The sequence below is a fragment of the Centruroides vittatus genome, unplaced genomic scaffold (assembly GCF_030686945.1).
Source record: "Centruroides vittatus isolate TY-2023 unplaced genomic scaffold, ASM3068694v2 contig_990, whole genome shotgun sequence".
In the NCBI taxonomy this organism is placed as follows: Eukaryota; Metazoa; Arthropoda; class Arachnida; order Scorpiones; family Buthidae; genus Centruroides; species Centruroides vittatus.
Genome location: NW_027122659.1, coordinates 503,336 through 525,193, shown reverse-complemented (window position 1 = coordinate 525,193; position 21,858 = coordinate 503,336). Strand labels below are relative to the sequence as shown.

General features: G+C 31.6%; 1 protein-coding gene across 1 annotated transcript; it reads right to left on the bottom strand.

Annotated features, from left to right (window-relative positions):
• Window positions 1-2,871: 2,871 nt before the first annotated feature.
• On the bottom strand, window positions 2,872-19,049 carry LOC136986083 (MAM and LDL-receptor class A domain-containing protein 1-like). The gene is made up of 21 exons (XM_067283541.1): window positions 18,976-19,049; window positions 18,071-18,143; window positions 17,827-17,954; window positions 16,307-16,337; window positions 15,414-15,581; window positions 9,946-10,328; window positions 9,747-9,867; window positions 9,526-9,669; window positions 8,136-8,219; window positions 7,885-8,069; window positions 6,687-6,771; window positions 5,958-5,987; window positions 5,278-5,418; window positions 4,889-5,205; window positions 4,711-4,795; window positions 4,612-4,641; window positions 4,453-4,494; window positions 4,300-4,377; window positions 3,856-4,145; window positions 3,711-3,786; window positions 2,872-3,621 (listed from the first exon to the last, which is right to left on the bottom strand). The coding sequence occupies exons 3-21, from the start codon at window positions 17,944-17,946 to the stop codon at window positions 3,575-3,577; spliced, it is 2,457 nt and encodes an 818-aa protein (XP_067139642.1). The 5' UTR covers window positions 17,947-17,954; window positions 18,071-18,143; window positions 18,976-19,049; the 3' UTR covers window positions 2,872-3,574.
• Window positions 19,050-21,858: the final 2,809 nt, after the last annotated feature.

Here is a 21,858-nt window from a genome sequence, read left to right as displayed (position 1 = left end):
TGAATAAATCCGCTTGTCAAATAATTATGAGCATCCAAGTACCTTCATCTGATCCAGTGTGACAGCGTTAGTTGTTAAAACCAAATAATTTACTTTGTCTCCATGTTCTATAGTTGGCCACGTGGTTAAGTTGTTGGATGAAAAATCCGTTTGTGTCATTTCGTATGGATCCCATCCAATAAAATAAGTTTTCTCTTTACATTTTATCAAATAATTACCTTTCAAATCGGCTGTAAAGCCTGGTAAAATTCCTTTCTTTCACGTTGACATAATAGTGACTTAGCAAGGTAACGTGAAATCAGCAACCAATATGGCGGACGAATGTTTTGTTGGGCAGAGCGATGACGTTATATCACGTGACTGCACCTCCTCTATAGTATAACTTCCGTTTTGCTGAAGTATGAAGTTAGATTTGTGTGATTTGGCAGAATATAGATCACACGCCGTAGATGAAACTGATTCTAATTAGCCTTGTGTGATCCTGGTCCGGAAAGCTGTACGCAGATTCCTGAACCGCCTGGATCATCCGACCGTCGAAATAATTGATTCCATAGAAAAATTTAAAATTGAATTTTTCAGTTTTCTGCTAAATATTTCAACTAATACAATAGACGATAGATTTGAAACAATAAATTCTTATGATATTTAATTTGAACCTTATTGATTCGGCGTACAGCTATGTCTCAGATAGGTATGTAAATGATTACAGTTTTGGTCAAATTTTAAGCCACGTAACACCACAAAAGTGCCTTAAAATCACTACTCCAATATCATCGCAATAAAAAGGCTCACCGAGATTCACTGGTCAGAATTTTAAATTGTACAATACCTGTTTGCAAGTTTTCGAACACGAAAATAATTGGCAAAATTGGCTTCTGTAATTTTACTACCATTCCACTGTTATTATCTATCGGGAAATATTTATATGACCGTTTAATTCATAAAGCAGTGCAAAACATTCACAGATTATCATAGTATTAAGTCTAATGCAAAATTTCCCGGCAAGCATGCCTGTATGAATACAGTGAAAGATAATACACACAGGTGACGGAGGGAAAGGACACATTATCGGACTAAGGAAAGCAAGACGGTGGAATTGCTCGCTATCTGGGCTTTGCCGATTTGACAATGCAAAGTATTGGGGCAATGGATTACAGTTTTGGTCAAATTTTAAGCCACGTAACACCACAAAAGTGCCTTAAAATCACTTTTGTGCCTTTTTAGTGATTTTAACCGACCGTGTTCTAGTCGGCAAATTCAAATGTCTATGGTATCTAGTCAAGGCAGACTAGATACCCAAGATCATTAGGCGAAACAAACATCTGATTGTGAGACAAGAATAAGCAGGTGCAAAGACGAATGTTTCCACCATTCAGAGATAGATTGAAGCGTTGCTACAAAACATTCTCTCTTCTCGTATCATTGGCAAGCAACTAGCAGAAACAAATTTGTATTCACGGCGTCTGCTACAAATCCTGCCATTATCATCCCAACATCGTCGGTTTCGTTAGCATGAACTTCGATTTGACAGAGAATCATGGGTCGGTACGGACTGGTAGCGTATATCGTCTTTAATGACGAATCCCTGTTCTGCTTGGAAACGGACAACTGTCGTGTTAGTGTGGAGGTCCACTGGTGAGCGCTTCAATTCCTCAACAGTGCTAATTTAAGTAAAACATTAGCATCTTGTCGAATCCATTCTCCAGGTGTTATCTTTTGATGTCAGATTGCAAATCTTCGAATGTTGTAATCTAAAGATTTATAATATCGGCATCGAATTTTAATTGAATTTATTTAAGAAATAATTTTATTGCATAAATTTTTAATATTGGTATGCAATTTGAAATTTAATTTTGATTTTATTTTGATGTTCTAAATTAAATCTTAATTTATCACGTTTTTAACTGAAGATTTTTCAAAAATCAAAAAGAATTGGAAATGGCTTTAAACGTTCGATTCTGTAAATTTTTCGTGTTCATTTATATTTTTATTATTTGGGCATCTTCAATTATTGCTTCACTCGCAAATCCCGGATTCTCGCAAGAAGATTATTTCATAGGTTTGGATAAATTATTTGGTGATAAATATAATCGTTCCAGGTTCATAGTCTCATCGTCACTCAAATTGATTCAAATTTTCGGATTAATTGGCTGTTGGGCAGTTTGGTCCCTTAATCGATTGATTCTTTGTGGATATTCTTTATTATTGCTTTTTATAGTGGCTATTTTGATAACGGCAGCTGTTTTTATATATTCGTGGAATGCCAACTTTCTACTGAAATTGGAAATGAATTTAAGAATTGTAATGAACGAAATGTACGAAAGTCAGAAGGAATTAATCATATTCAACGCTTTACAGAAAAATCTCGAGTGCTGCGGACATCATTACTACAAAGATTGGCTGAACACATTGTTTTGGTTTGAAGAGAGAAGATATAATACTAGTACGGTGGTACCATTGTCTTGTTGTAAGAAGACAGAGGTTAATGCAAGTCTCGAAATACAAAAGAAGTGTGTTCAAGGCCCTTACCCATTTGAAGACGTGTTTGATCGCAAAAAAATAAATACCGGAGGATGCAAATATAAAATAAAAAAATTAGCAGAAAGGAAATTTAAGAAAAAATCTATTCTTATATTATCCTTTATAATTATTTATTCGATAGGTATTTTCATTAATACATATTTTGTATTGTTTTATTAAAATAATCTGTGACTTTGAATGAAATTTTGAAAAATTTATTTAAATTTTTCTATTACATTTAATAATTTTTAATTCTATACGCTAGTAAATAAATACTTAAGTGTACTGTACATATTATATTATTAAATAACATATGAAATTAATTTTACATACACACGGAAAGTTTTTCGTAATCATTTCAATGAAAACAATACGAAGCTTTATTTTCAAGTGAATTTCAAAGACTTAATTTCGATTGACACTAAAAAACTATACGAACAGAAATTTATATATAGTGAAATTGCTTCTTAAAAATTTCATATTTCAAAATTTAAACCATTATTTGAACAAAGTAGGATATATCTGTGTATGCCTTATGTAGGGCTGCCAGATGTCCAGTTTTTTTCGGGATTGTCCCGGATTTTTCTGACTGCCACCTAGAGATGAAATCTGTATTCTAAAAACTGTTCCTACAGTGAAGTACCTTTTCCCATATTTAGGTGTATTTTTGTCACTGGCGGAGTAAAAATACACATCTTGCATGTGTTGGAATCGAAGTATCCCAATGTCTTTCGGGAAGAATTCATTTTGCCTTTGATTTTATCCCCAGTAGTTGGCAACCCTAGCCTTATAATGAAGCACACACAGAATATGGGCTATTATTCAAAATTTGTTTCCATCTTGTTTAAAAATTATAGAATTCTTTCATTTATTAAAACCTTTATAAGAAATTTCAAACGTTAAAAATTACTATATGAGTTTATGAAAGGGTAAAGAAAAATTGACATATTTTCATTATTAATAAAAAATATCTTATCGATATTTATAGTTCCTAAAAAATATCCTAATATTAAAGCGTATGCTATTTTCTGTAATGCATTTTGTAGCTTTTCAGTTACACTCCCGATCCAGCTGGCACCACACTCGCTCTCTCTGGACGAGCTAAATATAAAGTTTAATAAAACATAAAGTTTACATGTCGTAGAAATTAAAGGTTAAAAATAAAATAAAATAAATAAGAAGAAAGTTACTTTGGCAGTTTCCTCCATAAAACGTAATATCATCGAGCGCAAAACCACCATCGGTTGCTTCGCCTTCAAATTCAATCTATACGAAACAATGAAAATTAGTGACGTAAATATTATGGACCAATAAAATACTGTTAAGCATTCTTACCATGTGATCCGCGCCTATGTCTATGCTCACTTGTCCGTATGACCATTCGGGTCTGTTGTTATCAGATCTTTGAGTGGCAAGTTTCCACACAAGAGTTTTTTCTCCATTTTCAGGATCAGTAGCATCCACATGATAAATCGACAAAGTTGTTGAATCACCACGTCCGAAAGGGGCAAACCAGAAACTCATACAACTGGAATCGTCATCACTACTAGATTCGAAAACGGGACTTCTCAAGATGGGCTTCTGTGGCGTTACTTGATTAAATATATCGAAAAAGCAATATCCACCTGGAATTATATATTAAATTATCATTTCTGATTAAGATCTAGTAAGACCCTAATCTTCATAAGCTAATACACAGGCTATTATTGAAATAGAGTTAGAAATTCATGAATATGAGTTATAGGCCTACTGCAAATTAATTAAATTAAAAACTCTTACCTTGTGCACGAAATGTGTGATCCTGAAGATTTGCTGGCCTGTTAGTTAAGGTGGCCAGACGCCAATGAAGTGCTTCACCTGTAATTAAACTCATTTGTTTACCCAGAACATGTGATCTCATTCTCAATTGTGACGTGGTTTGTTTTTCAGTACCATTTCTCCATCCGCACATATCTCGATCGAAAGAGCATTCGCCTAAATGCAAGTTAGGAAAAATGTTAGTCGATTGTGATTAATCGTAAATAAATTAACCAGTTCGAAATACGTGGCATTTCGAAAATATACTTTGTTTATTAATTTTTCGTTACCCACCATTGATCGCTCTTCCTTTACTTGGTTGTGCTTAAAATAAAGTAAAACAATCAGACAGACACAAAATATATTTATGGCATTCATCTTAATTATACTTACTCGAGCAATCCCCATCAAAAAAACTGATATCGTCTAATGCAATATGACCAACTCTGCCGTCACCCCAAATTCCTTCTATGATTATCTACTCAAAAATAATAATTGAAAATATTAATATCGAGTTGACTTCGTAGAAAAGTAGTGTGTAATCCAAGAATTAAATTTTAAGTTATGTCACTTGATATTCTTCAGTAGGTGCCGTGCGATCTTTTCCTAAATTAATAGGTGCTCTCGCCATTAACCAACGCTGTCCTTGGTGATTGCTAAGTCTCCAAATCGGTGTCAACTGACTAGTACCTTCCGAAGACGAAGGTTTGGCATATATCTTTAAACTTCCTAAACTAGGTCCGAGTGGATCTATCGTTCTTTCATACATGTAATAGAAGAATGAAATGCACCTAGAATTACCAGGTGTTAACTTTGGACTGATCAACCAAGATCGAGTCCCACCTCTCTGTGGTAGTTCCGAGTTACTCGATAGATTTATATAGTAACCTTAAAGAAAGAAGAATTGTCATATGTTAAAATAAAAAGAAGAGAAAAATTTAAAACATTCGGTTGCATTACCATCCGAAGTGCCTTTGGTATGGTCATTCGGTGGGCTGTTAACACTGAAACTATATTGCCTAATCCAATCGAAATCGTCGACACCTTCTGAAGGCGGTGCATTAATCCAACCACAAGTATCTTCTTCAAAGTTACAATCCCCTAAGTATAAATCAATAGGGCGTAAAAAATCAAATTTATCTGAGTTAATAAATAGTAAAAGATATAAAAATTACTTATAATATAAGGTAATATATATTAAAGTTATCGATTATGCATAATTACAGTAGACCCTCTCATATCCAGACTGATCAAAGATGACTAAAAATTTTCGAAAATATTGTATACTACTCCGAATCTTACCTTCCCATATTGCAGTGTGTACTGTACATTTTTTAATTTTTTTAATTAAGGTGTTTCGAAGTTCGTAGAAGAGCACAATGCATTTACCACCATAAGACGTGATAATAACGAGGCATGAACAAAACAAACAACGTTAAAACAATACTTTCAATTGTAATCGAAAAAAAATAAGCTTCATGTCTAAATAAACAGGTTTTAATACATACAGTAGGCATATATGTTACAGTCTTATTTATAAATGACCACACTCCCTTATCCGGATTAGTTCAGATATGGTAGAGTCTACTGTACAGTACATCGAAATTTGAATACGGAAAACATAACTATAAAAAAATTACCAGGATATGTTGCAGCAGCTTGAGGCGTTACTGAAATACAAATAAAAATTAATTACAGATAGTTAAAACATTTCATTTGATTCAATTGATGTGATTTCCTTAATAATAATAAGCATTTTATACGAAAAGAATTTCAAAAGAAAATTAATATACTAAAATATATTTGTCGTTGCCAATTTCCACGAATAAAGTATATAAAAACATATCAATATTTTAAAAAATCAATCACTAAAAATTAATTAGAATGCACTGTAAGTAAGACAGTGGCGTAGCTTAGTGGGGCGGCAGGGGCGGCCCGCCCCGGGCGGCACTTTTAGGGGGCGGCATTTTTTCACAATAAATGATAATACTGTAATATATTGTAAAAATTTGAATTATTTCCTTTCATATTTTTATCGCACCTACGATTCGGACCGATTGAAATGAGCACGGAATTTTTCATTACTTATTCTGTGACAAAACTGGGGAATCCCCTTTCTTTAAATGAATGTATAATAATGACATCTTGCTTATTGTAGCGATTGACAACACCGTCTGTACTGACTTGTAGGGATTCCCCGTATTTTATTTAAGAGGGGGACGAAATTTTAAGGAGGCGGTGAAATTTTCCTCCGCCCCGGGCGGCTGACACCCACGCTACTCCACTGAAGTAAGAACAAAAGCGTCACTAAATGAAGATTTAACAAATAGGCTATCATATTATTTTAACGTTAATTGAATAATACGTACTAGGGCAAGTTCCCGGATGGAAAGAAATGTTGTCAATAGCAATATTTCCCAGGGAATTTACTCCAACAATTCCTTCAAATATCAACTGTAAAATATGTTGAATTAATTATTTATTTAAGGTTAACCTTTTACACGATTTTATTAACACGTATTAATAAATCCATATAAAAATTAGGTATATATAAATATTAAATCAGCAAAATTCAAATGCTGCAGATATTTTTATTAATGGAAGTAGCAAGTTTAGATCGCCTATTAATTGTGTAACCCAGCGGTAAACCAACCATCCATAAAAATTTCAATTTGCTATTCAATAGAGCATTAATAAGCTAAATTGATGCCAATATTGGAAAATGTTATATACAGTCAAACCTGTTTTTATGCGATGGATAGGGACCGCATAAAAAACGCATTAAAAAAAATCGCACGAAACTTCACGAGTGGCTATAAAAAATAGTTTTTGCAACACAAAAAAAATATTTTTTTATGCGGCCAATAGGGACCGCATAAAAAAGTCTCACATAGAAAATAACTCAAAACCGTACGAAATAGAATTTATTGACAACAGATGTCAGCACTTGACTGCATCATCTCGTCTATCGTCTGTTTTGCATATTTTTGTCCAGGTGGTGTTTTTTTGACTTAAAAAATAAATTATTTCATTTTTCGCATATTCATGCAATAATATTACTATAATAAGTTCATTTATGCTATAATAAGTCAACGTGAGACATGAATCGCACGAGACTAGTCGCCAACTATACCGCACAAATAAAAAATCGCATTAAAAAATCGCACAAAAAAACCGCATAAAAACAGGTTTGACTGTATTTAAAATGTCAAATTCAGTGGCGTAGCGTAGTGGGGGCGGCAGGGCGGCACTTTAAGGGAGCGGCAAAATTTCACAATAAATAATAATAATACCTAAATAAGGGGGCAGCGAAATTTTCCTCCGCCCCGGGTGGCTGACACCCACGCCACGCCACTGATCAAATTTCAATTTTTAAATATTTTCTGTAAAAAAGGATATTAATTTAACGTTACATAATATAAATTTAATCGCAATATGAATGATGGACCAAACATATTTCTTATGAAAAATGAAATTTCAGAATATCTTAGACGGAAAAATAATTTTTAATGGTTCAGTTATTCTATTCTATTAATATTAACAAATGCAATGATGATTTTTACTAACTTGATACGGTGTTGCAGAAGAAACAGAAACTTGGGCAGTGTACCAATTATTTCCAGCTTCTCCGTTTATTTCCCAGATGACGCGATCCTTCTCTCCCCCTTGAACTTTCTGCAAAACTCGAAGAACACCAACGCCGTTGCCAAACATGTGGGTGGCAAAGTGCATACATATCGGATTATTATCGCCTGAACCAAATAGAATTTCGTTCAACACATTTAAAATTACATTATTAATATTTTAAATGAAATTACCGGTTGCTTGAAACGCAGGACTGGTCAGTCGAGCCTTGTCTCCTGGTCTTCTGGGAAAAGATGCATCGATAAAGACAAAGCCACCTAATCATATTGCAATTAATTTATTATTATTGGCTATTTTTCTATTATAATAAAGAAATATATTTAATAGATACGGTCAGTACAATATGCTTTAAACAATATTCTGAGATAATATTCAATGTGATAACAAATGATGGAAATTATGAAAACAAACAAACAAACAAAAAAAAAGTACAGTGCAACCTGTAAATGAGGGATCGTTTGTAAACCAAGACCTGGTTGAACCTACAAATTCTTTTCCCGTGTAAAATTGCTGTAAACGAAGACCAAATTCCTTCACAAAATTAAGAAACAAAACATATTTTTTAAGATTAGATTAGATTTAAATACGAAACGTACAGGTTTATTAATAAAAACAAGAAAAAAAATGGATTGTCACATAAAAATTTTCGCTATATTTCTTATTAATAAAATTAAAATTTTGAACGATTTTAATTTCGAACAATTACTTAAATTATTTCAAAATTTGTCTCTCAAAGGCAACAACACAATAAAAATGAAAGATACTACTGTATTTCGAAATAAAATGAAATTCGTATAATACACTGTAATTTATTAACAATTGTATTAGAGTTTATCTAGCAGTAATGAATTTTATTCAGTAATTCCGAAAGAAATGTCTACATAATACTTATAAACCTTTACTTCATTTGTTTTATGAAGAGAAAATTTTACAGCTTATAAATATTTATGGAAAATAGAGTTTGCGCACAAAATATTTTACGTTATATTTACCACGCGTTATAATTATAAACGCATAACGTTAGATGACGTTTGCGTATCTGAGTTGGTTATGTCGTAAAAATATAACAAACATGGATGCCACCGAAAATTTCGCTTTGTTTTCTCCCGGAGGTGTCGAAGATTATGTCGTCTCATTAACAATTAAATAATTAATAGACGATAACTAAAAGAAAGATTACAAACACACGTATCGAAACGAAAACAATATGACTGACGAACACCAAGCGCGTTCTTATGTGGGCTTGCGTAACTATGACGATGCATTGACGTCAATAAGGGATCAAATATAATTGGTTCCGCAATTTTATAAAATAAACTTCTAATTTTATTATGCTTACACTGGTACGTTATGAATAAATTTATAACGGACGTTTTTATAATGTAAAATACATCGTGCGCAAACTATATAATACAGGAATTCGTTTATAAATTTACAATAATTATAATATTTCAACATCTATAGCCTTTTAAATAACAAACGTAAATTGATATAAAGTTTTTATTAAGTTTTTAAAATAACTATAACATTAACTACAATTATAACAATTTAATCGTGTCTTACCCGTTTGATCACCTTTCCCGAAATTATTGAAATCTCTAGACGGACCCGTTAAGAAACTGTAGCTACTTCTTCCTAGCTCCCAATTGAAATCATCGTCATCCGCATTAATCCATCCACAGTATCCTCCTTCAAATGTACAGTGACCTAAATTTAACGAATTTGCCATTAAAATTTTACTATAAAATTGAATTTGAAACTATAGAAAAGAATAATTTACAAACCGAGGCAATTATCGGGAGCATCTTTATCCAATTGTTGGAACTGAATATCATCTAGAGCGATGTAGCCACGAAATGCTCGTGCTGGATCTGTAATTTTTTTAGGAATCGCCTCAAACAAAATCTAAAAGTAGATATTTAGAATTTGAATGATACTTAAATAAGAAAATATTAATATATATATATATAAAGATATATATACTAAATGCAATCCTCCATAAGTATAGGCAATTTCTCCTTTCTGCCAATCTTCTCGTAAGATATCTCTGCTTTCCCACAGAGTTGAATTTTCGTTAGTTTCCATATCTCGTAATAAAATCGATAACATGTCGGCACTAAGTCCTTCTATTCTAAAGAAAAAACTGAGACACAGTCCTCCGGGACCCGTACGACTGATATTTCTGCTAATTAATATGGCACTCTCTCTAGGCGAATCCGGAGAATTCATGTCCACTTGATTATTATTAATAGTTGGAGTATAGGGTCTGTTATTTGTGAGAGAAATCTCTTGACCCGGTCGAACTCCTGTAGAAATTTGGCTCGTATCTGGAGGGTCGAAGGATGTTTCGAAGAAAACGTAACCACCTATAATCAATACTAACAATATAGAATTCGTAATTAAACTTCACGATCCATCTTTGATCGTAGAAATTCTTCTCGTAAACTAATAAGTAATGAAGTCACAATTTTAAATATGAAAAATTTACGAAATTAATGAATTTATACTATAAAAACGGTTGTTTAGAAATTTAATTTGTTAGTTCTTGAACTTTTTAAATAACAGATTTCTAACCGGTTTCAAAGCCGTTTTGAATTCAATACAATTGATGTTTTATTATTCATTTTTATTAATTTTAATGAAGTAGTACCGTATATATTACACGAGATGTACTTTATTGTCAGCTGAAAGTCAAAAATGCCAAGTAAAACACAATAATACCGTAACAATGATACAGATTTTATCGCTCGTTAAAACTGCGGTTTACCAGTACCAATTGTTACCAGTACCAATATGAACAGTACTCACCAATAATGAAAGTACAATGATAAAAAATAATTTTAGAGGCAGAAAAAAATACTTTGATAATACAGTACTTTTAATATGCCAATAAGTAATATAGTTGCTTATATAATAAAATTAATGAAAGTATTTTCAAAACACACCATAAATTAAGCTCGGTTTACACGCTCGTGAAATTTGCACAAATAACGACTTGTGCAATCGAATTTATACAAATAAATCGTTGCCTGCGACCAGAGACTTAAAGTTTGTACCAGCCAAAATGTTTGGCTTGAAAATATGTTCGCCAGGTTGGCCCATGCCACTGACCGTGTAAACGGAAGTTCTTATCCAGAGCGTGCGTAGTTTTATATTCCAACGTACCAGCACGTGATCTATCAGAGTCTAATACTATTGGACAGTAGACTGTGTTTTTGTCAACAGGAATAAAAATTTATTATAGGTTTATTAAACTCTGTCGTTTCCGTTTCTTTAGAAATTAAATTCAAGGAGTATAGTGACCTGAATGGAAAATCTAAGGCGTACGAAGTGCTGATTGGACCTATATATTCCTCATCAACGTGTTGATATAATATGCACAATATATAATAAATCGATATACAGTAGACCTTCTCCTAGCAACTAACTAGCAAACTAAAAACTGGTGCAAACTAAACTGAACACATTTTTATATTCATTATACTAACTTTTTTTTAACTTTTGTTTAGTCCTTTATGTTTTTTCTGTGTTGTCACACAGAACCACGGGGCCGTCCATAAATTACGTAAGGTATTTTGGGGTGGGTGGGGGTCAAGGATTTCTTACGATTTCTTACTTAGGGGTAGGGGGGTAATAGATCTCGTCTTACGTAATATTCTTATTTTTAATTTTTCATCTCGTTGAGTGGTAGAGTTTTCAATTTGGCGGTTTCTATTAAGAATGCTCGTTGTACTAACGCCATCAAGTGTGACATAATAGAATAATAACGCTAGCAGACACATTTTTTATCATGGGAGAAAAACTGTGTAGTTGTCTCTCTCGTTTTTTTTTTATTTGAATAAGTAACATTACTCCTATGGGTGTATAATACTAAAAATACATAAACCAAAATACATGATACAAAGTAAACATAAATTAGTATTCGGATTTTAGTAAAAACTAAAATGTAAAACTAGAAATTATAGTCTTATCTTCCATATTTTTTGAACATAATTGTAAAAAGCATCAAACAGTGGCTTCTCAACAATCGAATGGATATGGCCACCTGAAACCAAGCGTAAAGATTTCTAATTTCAGAATAAGTCTATCTTGATCGTAAATTGGACAATGATAGATCATATGGTCGACGGTGTCTAGGTCTTCTGTAGAGCAAAAGCAAGAGGCAGTTTCTGTACGGTTATACATGCTCAGTAAGTAGTTGAGCAGTAGCAAACGTTAAATCTCTAAGTAGTGATGAGAACCTGCTCAACTATTGTTGATTCCACTTTTGCATAGCATTGTCATAAATATAATTTTTAAGGCTGCTGTGTGAGAGAGGGTTGTGAGTGTAGTCCAAGTCAGTGTCCTTTGCAACTGACTTAGCCTCAAAGTCGGCTTTTTCATTTCTTAGGATGCCAGTATGACCACGAACAAACATAAAAGTGATCTTATTTACAAGATTTTTAATATGGTGCTGGATATATGTGATTTTATTGCTATTGCAATTGGGATTTAATAGAGCTTTTAGGACAGACTGAGAATCACTGTAAATGTTGATAGACAGAGTTTTGTTTGGTAGTTGGTATTCTGAACAGCTTGGTAGTCAGCATCTTCTTCAGCTTGATATGTGGGGGTATCTGTACCTTCTAACATATTTTGGGCAAAATATGCCAGTTTGGAGGAAGATACAGATACTTGAGCAGACATGAAGGGGGCTTTTGGACCCATCTGTGTAGATATTAATGTCTGCATGGTTATCCATGGGGGAAGCAGATGACACCAAATGTACCCTGGGGATAACCTTGTTTACAGGGTGATCAGAGATAGGGTAATTGCAATATGGTAGCATTTGAACAGCCGTAGATAGGAGAAGAGACCGTTGTCGAGTTTTGATGTTTGTAGTTCTGATGTAGTAGTTTAGAACCTTTTCTACAATACATAGTGGCAAAGGAAGGAGCTCTGCTAGAATCAGAGAGGCATTAGTAGAAACAGTTCTGCAGCACTTTGAAATTCTGATGGCAAACTGTCCTTGAAGAGAGAGTAATTTACTTGCTACTGAATTTTTACTAGTTACATGACCCCAGCTAGAGACCGCGTAAAGTAGCATTGGTTATATTGCCCCATTATATAGAGTTTTATAAGCTTTATGATTTAGTCCCCCGGTGAACCTAGCACATTTAAGCAGCATGTAGTTTATTTTCTTGGCCTTAGCCAAGACGTAACCAATATGGCAACGGAATGTGGTTTCTATTCTCTCTTGTTTTATTTTGTATATCGTTTCTGTTTACACGTGTTAGTCGATCTGTCAAAGTATTTTGCGTCCTTTTGTGATAATTAAAATTAATATAAAAATGAATATTATGATGTTGATTAATGATGACAATAATAAAAAGATTGTTAATAATTAAAAAATAAAGTTCTTAAAATAAATTGTTCATTCGAATTCATTAAATTTTTATATTTTTAATTTTGTTCACATAGTCTTTTATAAATAATAGTACATATTAATTAACTAATTAATCTATATATATATATATATAATCGAGACGAGTTGATAATAATAATAATTGTAGGGTTTGGAATCGCCTAGGCCCTAGGGGAGCGATTTCCGCCCTGTTTTATTATAACGAACTTTCATAACGGAAAAGCCGTTAGGATCGGCCGTTAGAAACGACCGTTAGAAGATCCGTTGTGTTTCAAATCGACAACAGACAGACGATTGGCCGGCGGGAAGTGACCGTTGTCGGCCGTTTTAGAAACTTTCAAATTTGATTGGCGGACGATTCGAACGTGGGACACTATTTAAGCAGTAGTTTCGGCGGGATCGGGGGGTATCGTGAGTTCGTTCGAGAAGATCGGATCGGATCGGATTGGGATCGTCGTTATCGAAGTGCTAACTAACTCTCTCGTTGGACGCCGCGGAAATCTGGGGAAAGTAATCTCCAGTGGTTTAGTACGAACTTGTTCCTGACTCGGAGGTTTTGTTAATTACAAGTCTGTTTGATCGTAAGGAGTTCTTTCGACGAAGTTGTACGGGAATAGTCGGTTGTCGTTAGATTAGTGTTTGTGCATATTTAACTGTGACTTTAATTTGTATTATTTTGTACATTTACTGTAAATATAAATTTTGTGTTTCGTCAAACCGACTGAGTGGTTATTTTGAACATTACTATAATAATAATAATAATAATAATCAGCGCAGAGCCCAAACGGTTAGGAGTTGAAAGTTGAAATTTGGTACACAGTTAGGGTACGTCACGAGAACGCACACTAAGAAGGGATTTTTCGAAATTCCTCCCCACGGGGAGAGGGACAGGATTAAGGCTTAACAATTCCATCAACAATGGAAGTGTTAAGTAACAATGGAAAACAAGAGAAAGCGACGTGCAAGATTTACGGGCGCTGGAGGAAAAAAAAGAAAAAGAGTAATATGTTAGAACATATTCAATTTTCAAATTTAAACAGATTAGTTCGGTTTTTCTCGACTTTTCTTCTTTAGAAAATTCAATGAAAATCGAACTACATAATCAGAACACGTCGTGAAAATCGAACAATATTAGAATATTCGATTTTCAATTTTGACCTTTCTTTAGAAATATTTAGTTTGTTGATAAAATTACTCTTTTTCTTCTGTGACTATAACGTAATAATCTTAATCTTCGCTATCGTTACTTTTGCCCGAGCAACGCCGGGCCTATCTGCTAGTAATTATATATTTTGGACCTAAGGTTTTTAGGGTTTCATTAAAAAATTTATTTTTGTTAAAATCTTTCTATAAAATTATGCCTAAATATTACGTAAGATAGGGAAGGGGAAGGAGAGGGGGATCAAAGAAAATATTACGGTTTCTTACACAGGGGTGGGTGGGGGTGTAGAATGACCGAAATCGCCCTTACGTAATTTATGGACAGGCCCTTATTGTTATTGGGCTGCAATTTTAAATTGCAGACCTATATATTCTCATATCGACCGTCTGTTCGTCTGTCCTTCCATAATCTCGCTAACTGAGTTAGATAGATGAAAATCAAGACCGGATATAGAAAGCTTAGAGACCGGAGGCCTGATTAACTATAGATGAACTTCCGGTCGCTACCAGAAATCATGTGATCTAAATTAAAATATATGCTCTCCATCTCAAATTCTCAAATTAATAGTGCCTCGCCTCTGTACATCATAGTTTTCCTTTGACAATAGAGTCGTGCTTATCGTCTATCTAACTCCTTTTAGAGGAAAGTTTTAAATTAAAATAACCTGATCTCTGGTTTGTACTGGAAGTTCTTATATGGTTGCTCGGGGCCTCCTCCCCTAAACTTTCTATATCTTGTCTCGAATTTCATCTATTTAACTCTGTTTCCGAGATTAAGGAAGGACAGACAAATGACAATTTATAGGTCTACAATTTTTTTTCAAATTGCAGCCTAATGATGCATCGTTTGAGGCATTGTAAATTTGAAAAAAGAGAATTTATTTACCGTTTTCGTCGGAAGACGTACGATCGGTGCGGGGTCCTCCCAACCAGAATGCAGTCAATCCTTGTCCAGTTTTCCACTGTAGACGGGACGAGGTATTCGGAGGATTATTCCAACCGCAAAATTGTAAAGAAGATCCAGAACCGAAATCGCAAAGACCCGGAGGATCATCTGAAAATATATTCAAATATTATTAAAATTTCCTCTATAATAAGAAGTACTGTCTTGTACGATCTGTTCCAAGTAACGTTTAAATTACGTTTAATTTAATTTAATTAACGCGAGAAAAACATTTTTAACTTTAAAAAATTAATTAAAATAAATAAATACGAAGATCACAGTGCCTTTTTAATATTTTCTTTATCTTCCGTATATAAAATAGTCGTGACTTTCGTATTAATTTTATACTAGAATGTAATCCCTTACGTTTTGTATTTACAACTGTTATGTATTTATTTTTTATGGGTTCGTAAATTAACTTACTTTATTTAAATATTGTATTCAATATTGAATTATTTTTGTCCTCCGAAAAAGTGAAGGTTAATCGATTAATAATTACTGTGTAATATTAAGGTAATTCTAATTAAAATTAGTACTTATCTTACGCATAGATAAACAAAGAATTCGCCTAGGCCCGGTGATTCACATGGTCCACTCGTCTCAAATTACGAATATTTTTAAATTATACTTTAAAAAGTACAAAATGATGTACGGTCACGATAATTAAATTATTTTAATTTTAAATGCAGTACTAAATTATTTCTTATCATTCTATTTTATAACATTGGGGTTTAAAATATATACTTTGCCTAAGACTCACTGATTAATTTTATTAAATTACCGTCGGAATTAAATATAAAATTCTACTTAAATTTATATGACAAATATTCTCTTACCGTCTTCTATTTGCTGTCTTTTAATCCGTTGCTGAAGAAAACAAATCATAATTATTTTAACGCCGAATATGATTGTTATTAAGATTAATATTTAAATTATTTTATTTATATTTATTCCGTATATTTAAAACCGAGAATAATTAGCTTAAAAATTGAAAAATAATTAAAACAATTTCGGTAAATATTATTTAAATTTATTATATAAAAATATTTCAATATATACGAAATATATATATTGTAGAATATATTCAAATAAATTCCAATTTATTTAAATAAAATTAATATTTTATTCTGTGTTTTAAATAATTAATTCTTTGGTATCGAGTTTGTGCATATGAAAATTAACTTACTAGCGAAGGGTAAATGCTTTCAATGTTAATAAATATGTATAAAAATACCGGTTGAGAAACCTTTCTAATATATTTAGTACGTAGCTTTTAACTAAAATGAAAAATTTGAAAAAAATTCTGCGGGTAATTTCATTAAAATCACCGAATTGAATAACTTCAATATATGTAAATGTAATTTTAAAAGTAATTTTAAATATAACATACACATAATTTATTTTATTGTATTACCGCCAATGTCAGATACAAAAGGAGGGTTTTAGGGACTTAAATCATCCTCATCGACGCAAAAAATTTAAATTTATTTAATAATTATTCAAATATTTAATATCCACTCCTTAATTAGGAATACTCTAAGTTGTTTAAATGGATTTTCAATGTTTAAAGTCAACTTTATATATTAAAAAAAATATATATATTATCTTATTTAATACAGGCTAAAAATTAAAAAAAAACTAGTTAATTTTATTAACAGACCTCTATTGTCAGTAACATAAAGAAATGCGATTTGATATTTTAAAAATTCGAAATTAAAGCGGACAGTGGAAATTAAATAAAGTTAAAAAAAGAATTGCAAAATAGTAAAAAGTTTTTGTACTGTTTTGTATTAGTTTCTGATAAATTCTCATTTAGAAACAAAAGTGTAAACCGGCAGTAATAATAAAAACCAGTTTCGTCCCTCAAATAATAAAACAGTTCATACAAATAATAGTGAAATGAAAATGGTAGAATGTTTTCACATGACAAATTAACATTTTTTTCTAAAATAGATTAAATTTATTTAAATATTCTTCTATTAAATTTAAAATGTTTTTTATCCATTAATAAAAGTTAAATACAGAAATCGAATGTATATTGTTGTGACATCGTCACAATGCCGGCTTCAATTTTTTTTTTTTTTTTTTAAATCATATTTTAATGTAAAAGACCGCTTGACTTTAGACCGGAAGTTCGTATACGATTAATCGGAGCCCCCCTAGCTCTTCATATCTGGTCTCGATTTTCATCATTCTAACTCCGTTCAGATTAACGAAAAACGGACGGACAGCGGGACTTCAGTGGGGGACTACAGGTCTGCAGTTAAGCAAAAAGCCATCTTGGATTTAATGTATTAGGTTCGTAAATTAAACGAAGCTTTAGTGAATAAACCAAAACAATATATAATTTCCTTACCTTTTCGCTTTCGGTGATATTCACTTGAGCAACTGTTTTTCCTTCTAATTTCCACGCGTTAAGTAGAAATGCGCCAATTATAAATAAATAACAGATGAACAATTTCGATGACGTATACATTCCGTCCCCTTTAAAAGCGCGATTTGAAGTAAAATTAAAGCTTAAACAATCTCATAAATTTAATTTGAGTTATAAAATTTACTTGGTTAGATTTTAAAATCAATTAAAATTGAAATAAACCCACCTCTTTAAGTACAGAGGCCTGAGGCTGTGATGTCTTTTTGGGGTATTTTGAATTGTATCTTTATTGCTAATTCCTTTATATATATTCGATAAATTTAATAAGTTTTTCAAGTAAAAAATATGTAAAATAAATTATTTAAAAAATAAAAATAAATTATATATACACATATTTTAACTTTTACATGAATATCTAATAGTTAAAATAGATTGGGGTATTGATTTCGTGATATAAGTTCAATGACAGATGTAAAAGCACTTTTTACTCTGAAATTCGAATTTTTAAACACTAATTAAAGATTTTTATTATTTTATTAAAGTTATAATTTAAGATTTAATTAATGAGAATGGAATTATTTTATTTTATCAAAATAAGGAGGAAGGCTTTTGCAATGTTTATTTTCGAATTGTTCGATTCTGTACAATGTAAAATACAAATAAACTTTCATTTATTATAATGTGAATTTTTGACTTGATATAAGACTTAATTATAATTCGAAATTAATTAATTATAATTAAAAAATATGAATTTTTACATTCGTTAAGGAGAAATAAAATTAATACGGAATTTCGTTCTTTGTTTACAACGAAAATATTATCGAATTTATAAATAAATTGTAATTTAAATATAATTTAAATTCATTATTCTTTTGTTAGCCAAAAAGTTTATTAATTTCTCGTTTTATTAAATTAAAACTAAGTTTTAGAACATTTCGGAAGGCTTTTAAATAAGTAGCCTACTAAATTTAAGTTTTAAGCGTGCTTTTTTTACCTTTAACATAAAAATAAAATGTTTATTTTTTAAATTTCCATCAAAGTTTCGAGAAACTTTTTATGAAATTATAAAACAAAATCGAAATTAAACTGATTTACATATTTGAAAAAAATAATAAATAAATAAATACTCACGAGTGAAAGTAGCCGAAAAAGTTAAACAGTGGATTTGTCTGTTTGTTGCTTTGAAATGATGGTGGCACATCGGCACCAAAAATGGTTTCCATGACAACGACCACGGAAGAATAATTTTGGTACTGGTTGGTGAAATCAGCGGAGTGAGACCCTATCGAACTGACATTTTTGATCAGAGAAGCATTATACGACTGCAGTAACAAATTTCATTTTTAAAAGAAATTCACGTAATTAATTAAAACTTTTTACCATATCAGATACGTTCTTAAGCATAAAATTAAGGAGAGAAGATAATTTTAATTGAACTTGCCGATTATAAAGTTAAAAATGATTTAAATATAACAACATTAGCTCGTTTCCTGTTCAAACAATCGAAAAATTGTTATTTCTGAAACTAAAAATACTGACTTTAATTTATTGAGTAAAGTTGAAAAATATAATTTATTATATTCGCATTTATATTAATTCGTATTAATTAATCGGAAATATTCAATATACGATAAAAACCTGTGTAAACTGGAATGGCACCGCACCTGTTTGGCATGTTTCCGTTTGCACGAGTTTATTTTTATTTTTTAACATATAATTCCGAAGATTTTTCCTTTTAAGCAGGTTTTCGTTTTACTCGGGTTCCGGATTAAACAGGTTTTACAGTAATTAGATCGTATCTCTTAATTTTTCAGAAAGATTTATTACCTGGCTTTAATATCCCATTAATAACTTGGATCTAGTAAAGATGATAACGTTTTTATAGTAAACGAATAAATAAAAATTAATGTCTAATTATCTTCAATTATAATTAAAATATATTAAAACTATGATTGAAATAAACGTAGATAAATTAAATTATAAATTGATTTTTATTTCAATCATAATTAATAATTTTAAATGCTTATCGTGATTTAATGTAGCAGCTACCATACAGACGTTTAAACGTTTTTATGTCAGGGGGTCTCATAAATGTAAAGCTGTTAAAATAGTGAGAAATAAAAATAAATAAATAGGTAATATTTATTTAAAATTATATCAAATTTCATCATATTTGTTATAGTAATCGTTAAACGTAGAAATAAATAAACGAAATAAAGCGTAGAAAATAATTCTACAAACACGCTAACACAGAATTAATAGCTACTAAAAATATTTTCCTTTGAAAATTGTTTTACGTATTAAAAATAATATTATTTTCATTCATTTCCATTGTTAAGAGATATACAATTCAGATATTTAACTGTAAAATAACGTTGTAATCATTTTAGATTTCCTAATTTAAACGTAACATTTAAAAGTCTTCGAAGACTTTCACACAATGACACATCGTTTCCAAGTCTTCGAAACAATGTGTTCTTAAAATTTCATTATTAAATAGCGTAATAATTAAATTAAAACTGGGTTGTTTTCTTTCTTCTTCTTCTTCTTTCACAGTTTAATATGGAGATTAACTGGGTTGTTTTAATCGTAATCAAACGAATGACTACATTCAAAATGTTTTTATTGTAAATAAATATGCTTATAAACTGAAACTTATCAATTGTACACTAAGAGAACAAATCATGACGTAATCTAAATATAATGTTTGCTTTTACAGGACGTGATGGCGCCAGTCTGCTTCTCTTAACCCGGGATCGAATCTGGGTGGAGAATCCCAGGAATTTTTCATGAGAAAAATGCCCTCTTAGTGTCTGTAGGGCGGAGAAGGTTAAAAAAAAAAAAAAAAATTGAATCTTCGTTCGATGATAGACACCGAACACAATCCATTGACACGAGACTTTCACGGGTACAAGAAACGGGTACAAAAAAGTTCATTTCATTAAATCTTCGTTTGTGCATCAATTCATATTCATAATGCATCAATTTATATTTTGTTGAAATACAAAATACATTATCGAATTACCTGTATATTTCATTTTGAGTCTCCGTGGCCGAGCGTTGGTCGTGGATTCGCTTCTGAGCAAAGGATTGGCCACGTGGAGTTTTCCGAGTTTTCTACATCTAAATATGGGCCAGTTTCCCATAAAAGACCTCCCGGGAGGCATCCCCCTCGGCAGATCGCACGTGTATCGAAAAACCAAACCATTTTGAGTCGTATTAATGATAAACTACAGGTAAAAAACTATTCTTCGCTGTAAAAGTTGAAGCGCAATGTGGATCCATGTGATTTTCTTATGGGTAATTTGGATTTCTAATCTATATTAGCTTATTCCATTGAGTACGTTCACAATGAACATATCTGTGGCCGAATTATTATTATTCTTAATGCATTGATACTTCGACAATTTACGACTCGATGTTTCCATTCCTACATTATTTTCCACGAGATTATTTGCTTGATTAAGAAAAGAACCGACGAATCCCGATGTCGTGCCTATCTTGAATTACTTTATATTAAGAGTTCTGAGACTGCCGTAAAAAGTTTTTTAAATAAAATCTCGTAATAGATAACGCCACACGCAATTTTAAATGTTTTTGCCGGAAAAGTTAAGCAACTCGTTTCCGGTTAAGTTTGTTAATTTTGCTACGCAAATCTCCCTTTTCTACAACGAGAAATTGAACATTAAAATTTACAAAATGCTTTAATTAAAGCTCACAGTGATTAAAATCATAATGTTTTCAAATTATAGAATTCACATGTTTCGTTAATCCACCATTAAATAAAACGCAACGAATGATGGTTTATATCTTTTAGGTTTTAATACACCAAAACCAAGAGAATTAAATTATTAATAGCAGAGTCATTTTATTGCATAAATATAAGATATATTTTATAGCTTAAGGATATTTTGCAGAATCTATAAGTTTAGATCGTGCGATAAGATAAAATATTAATAATTACAAAATAGTGAAAATTCAGAGATTATTATTATTATTGTTATTATTATTATT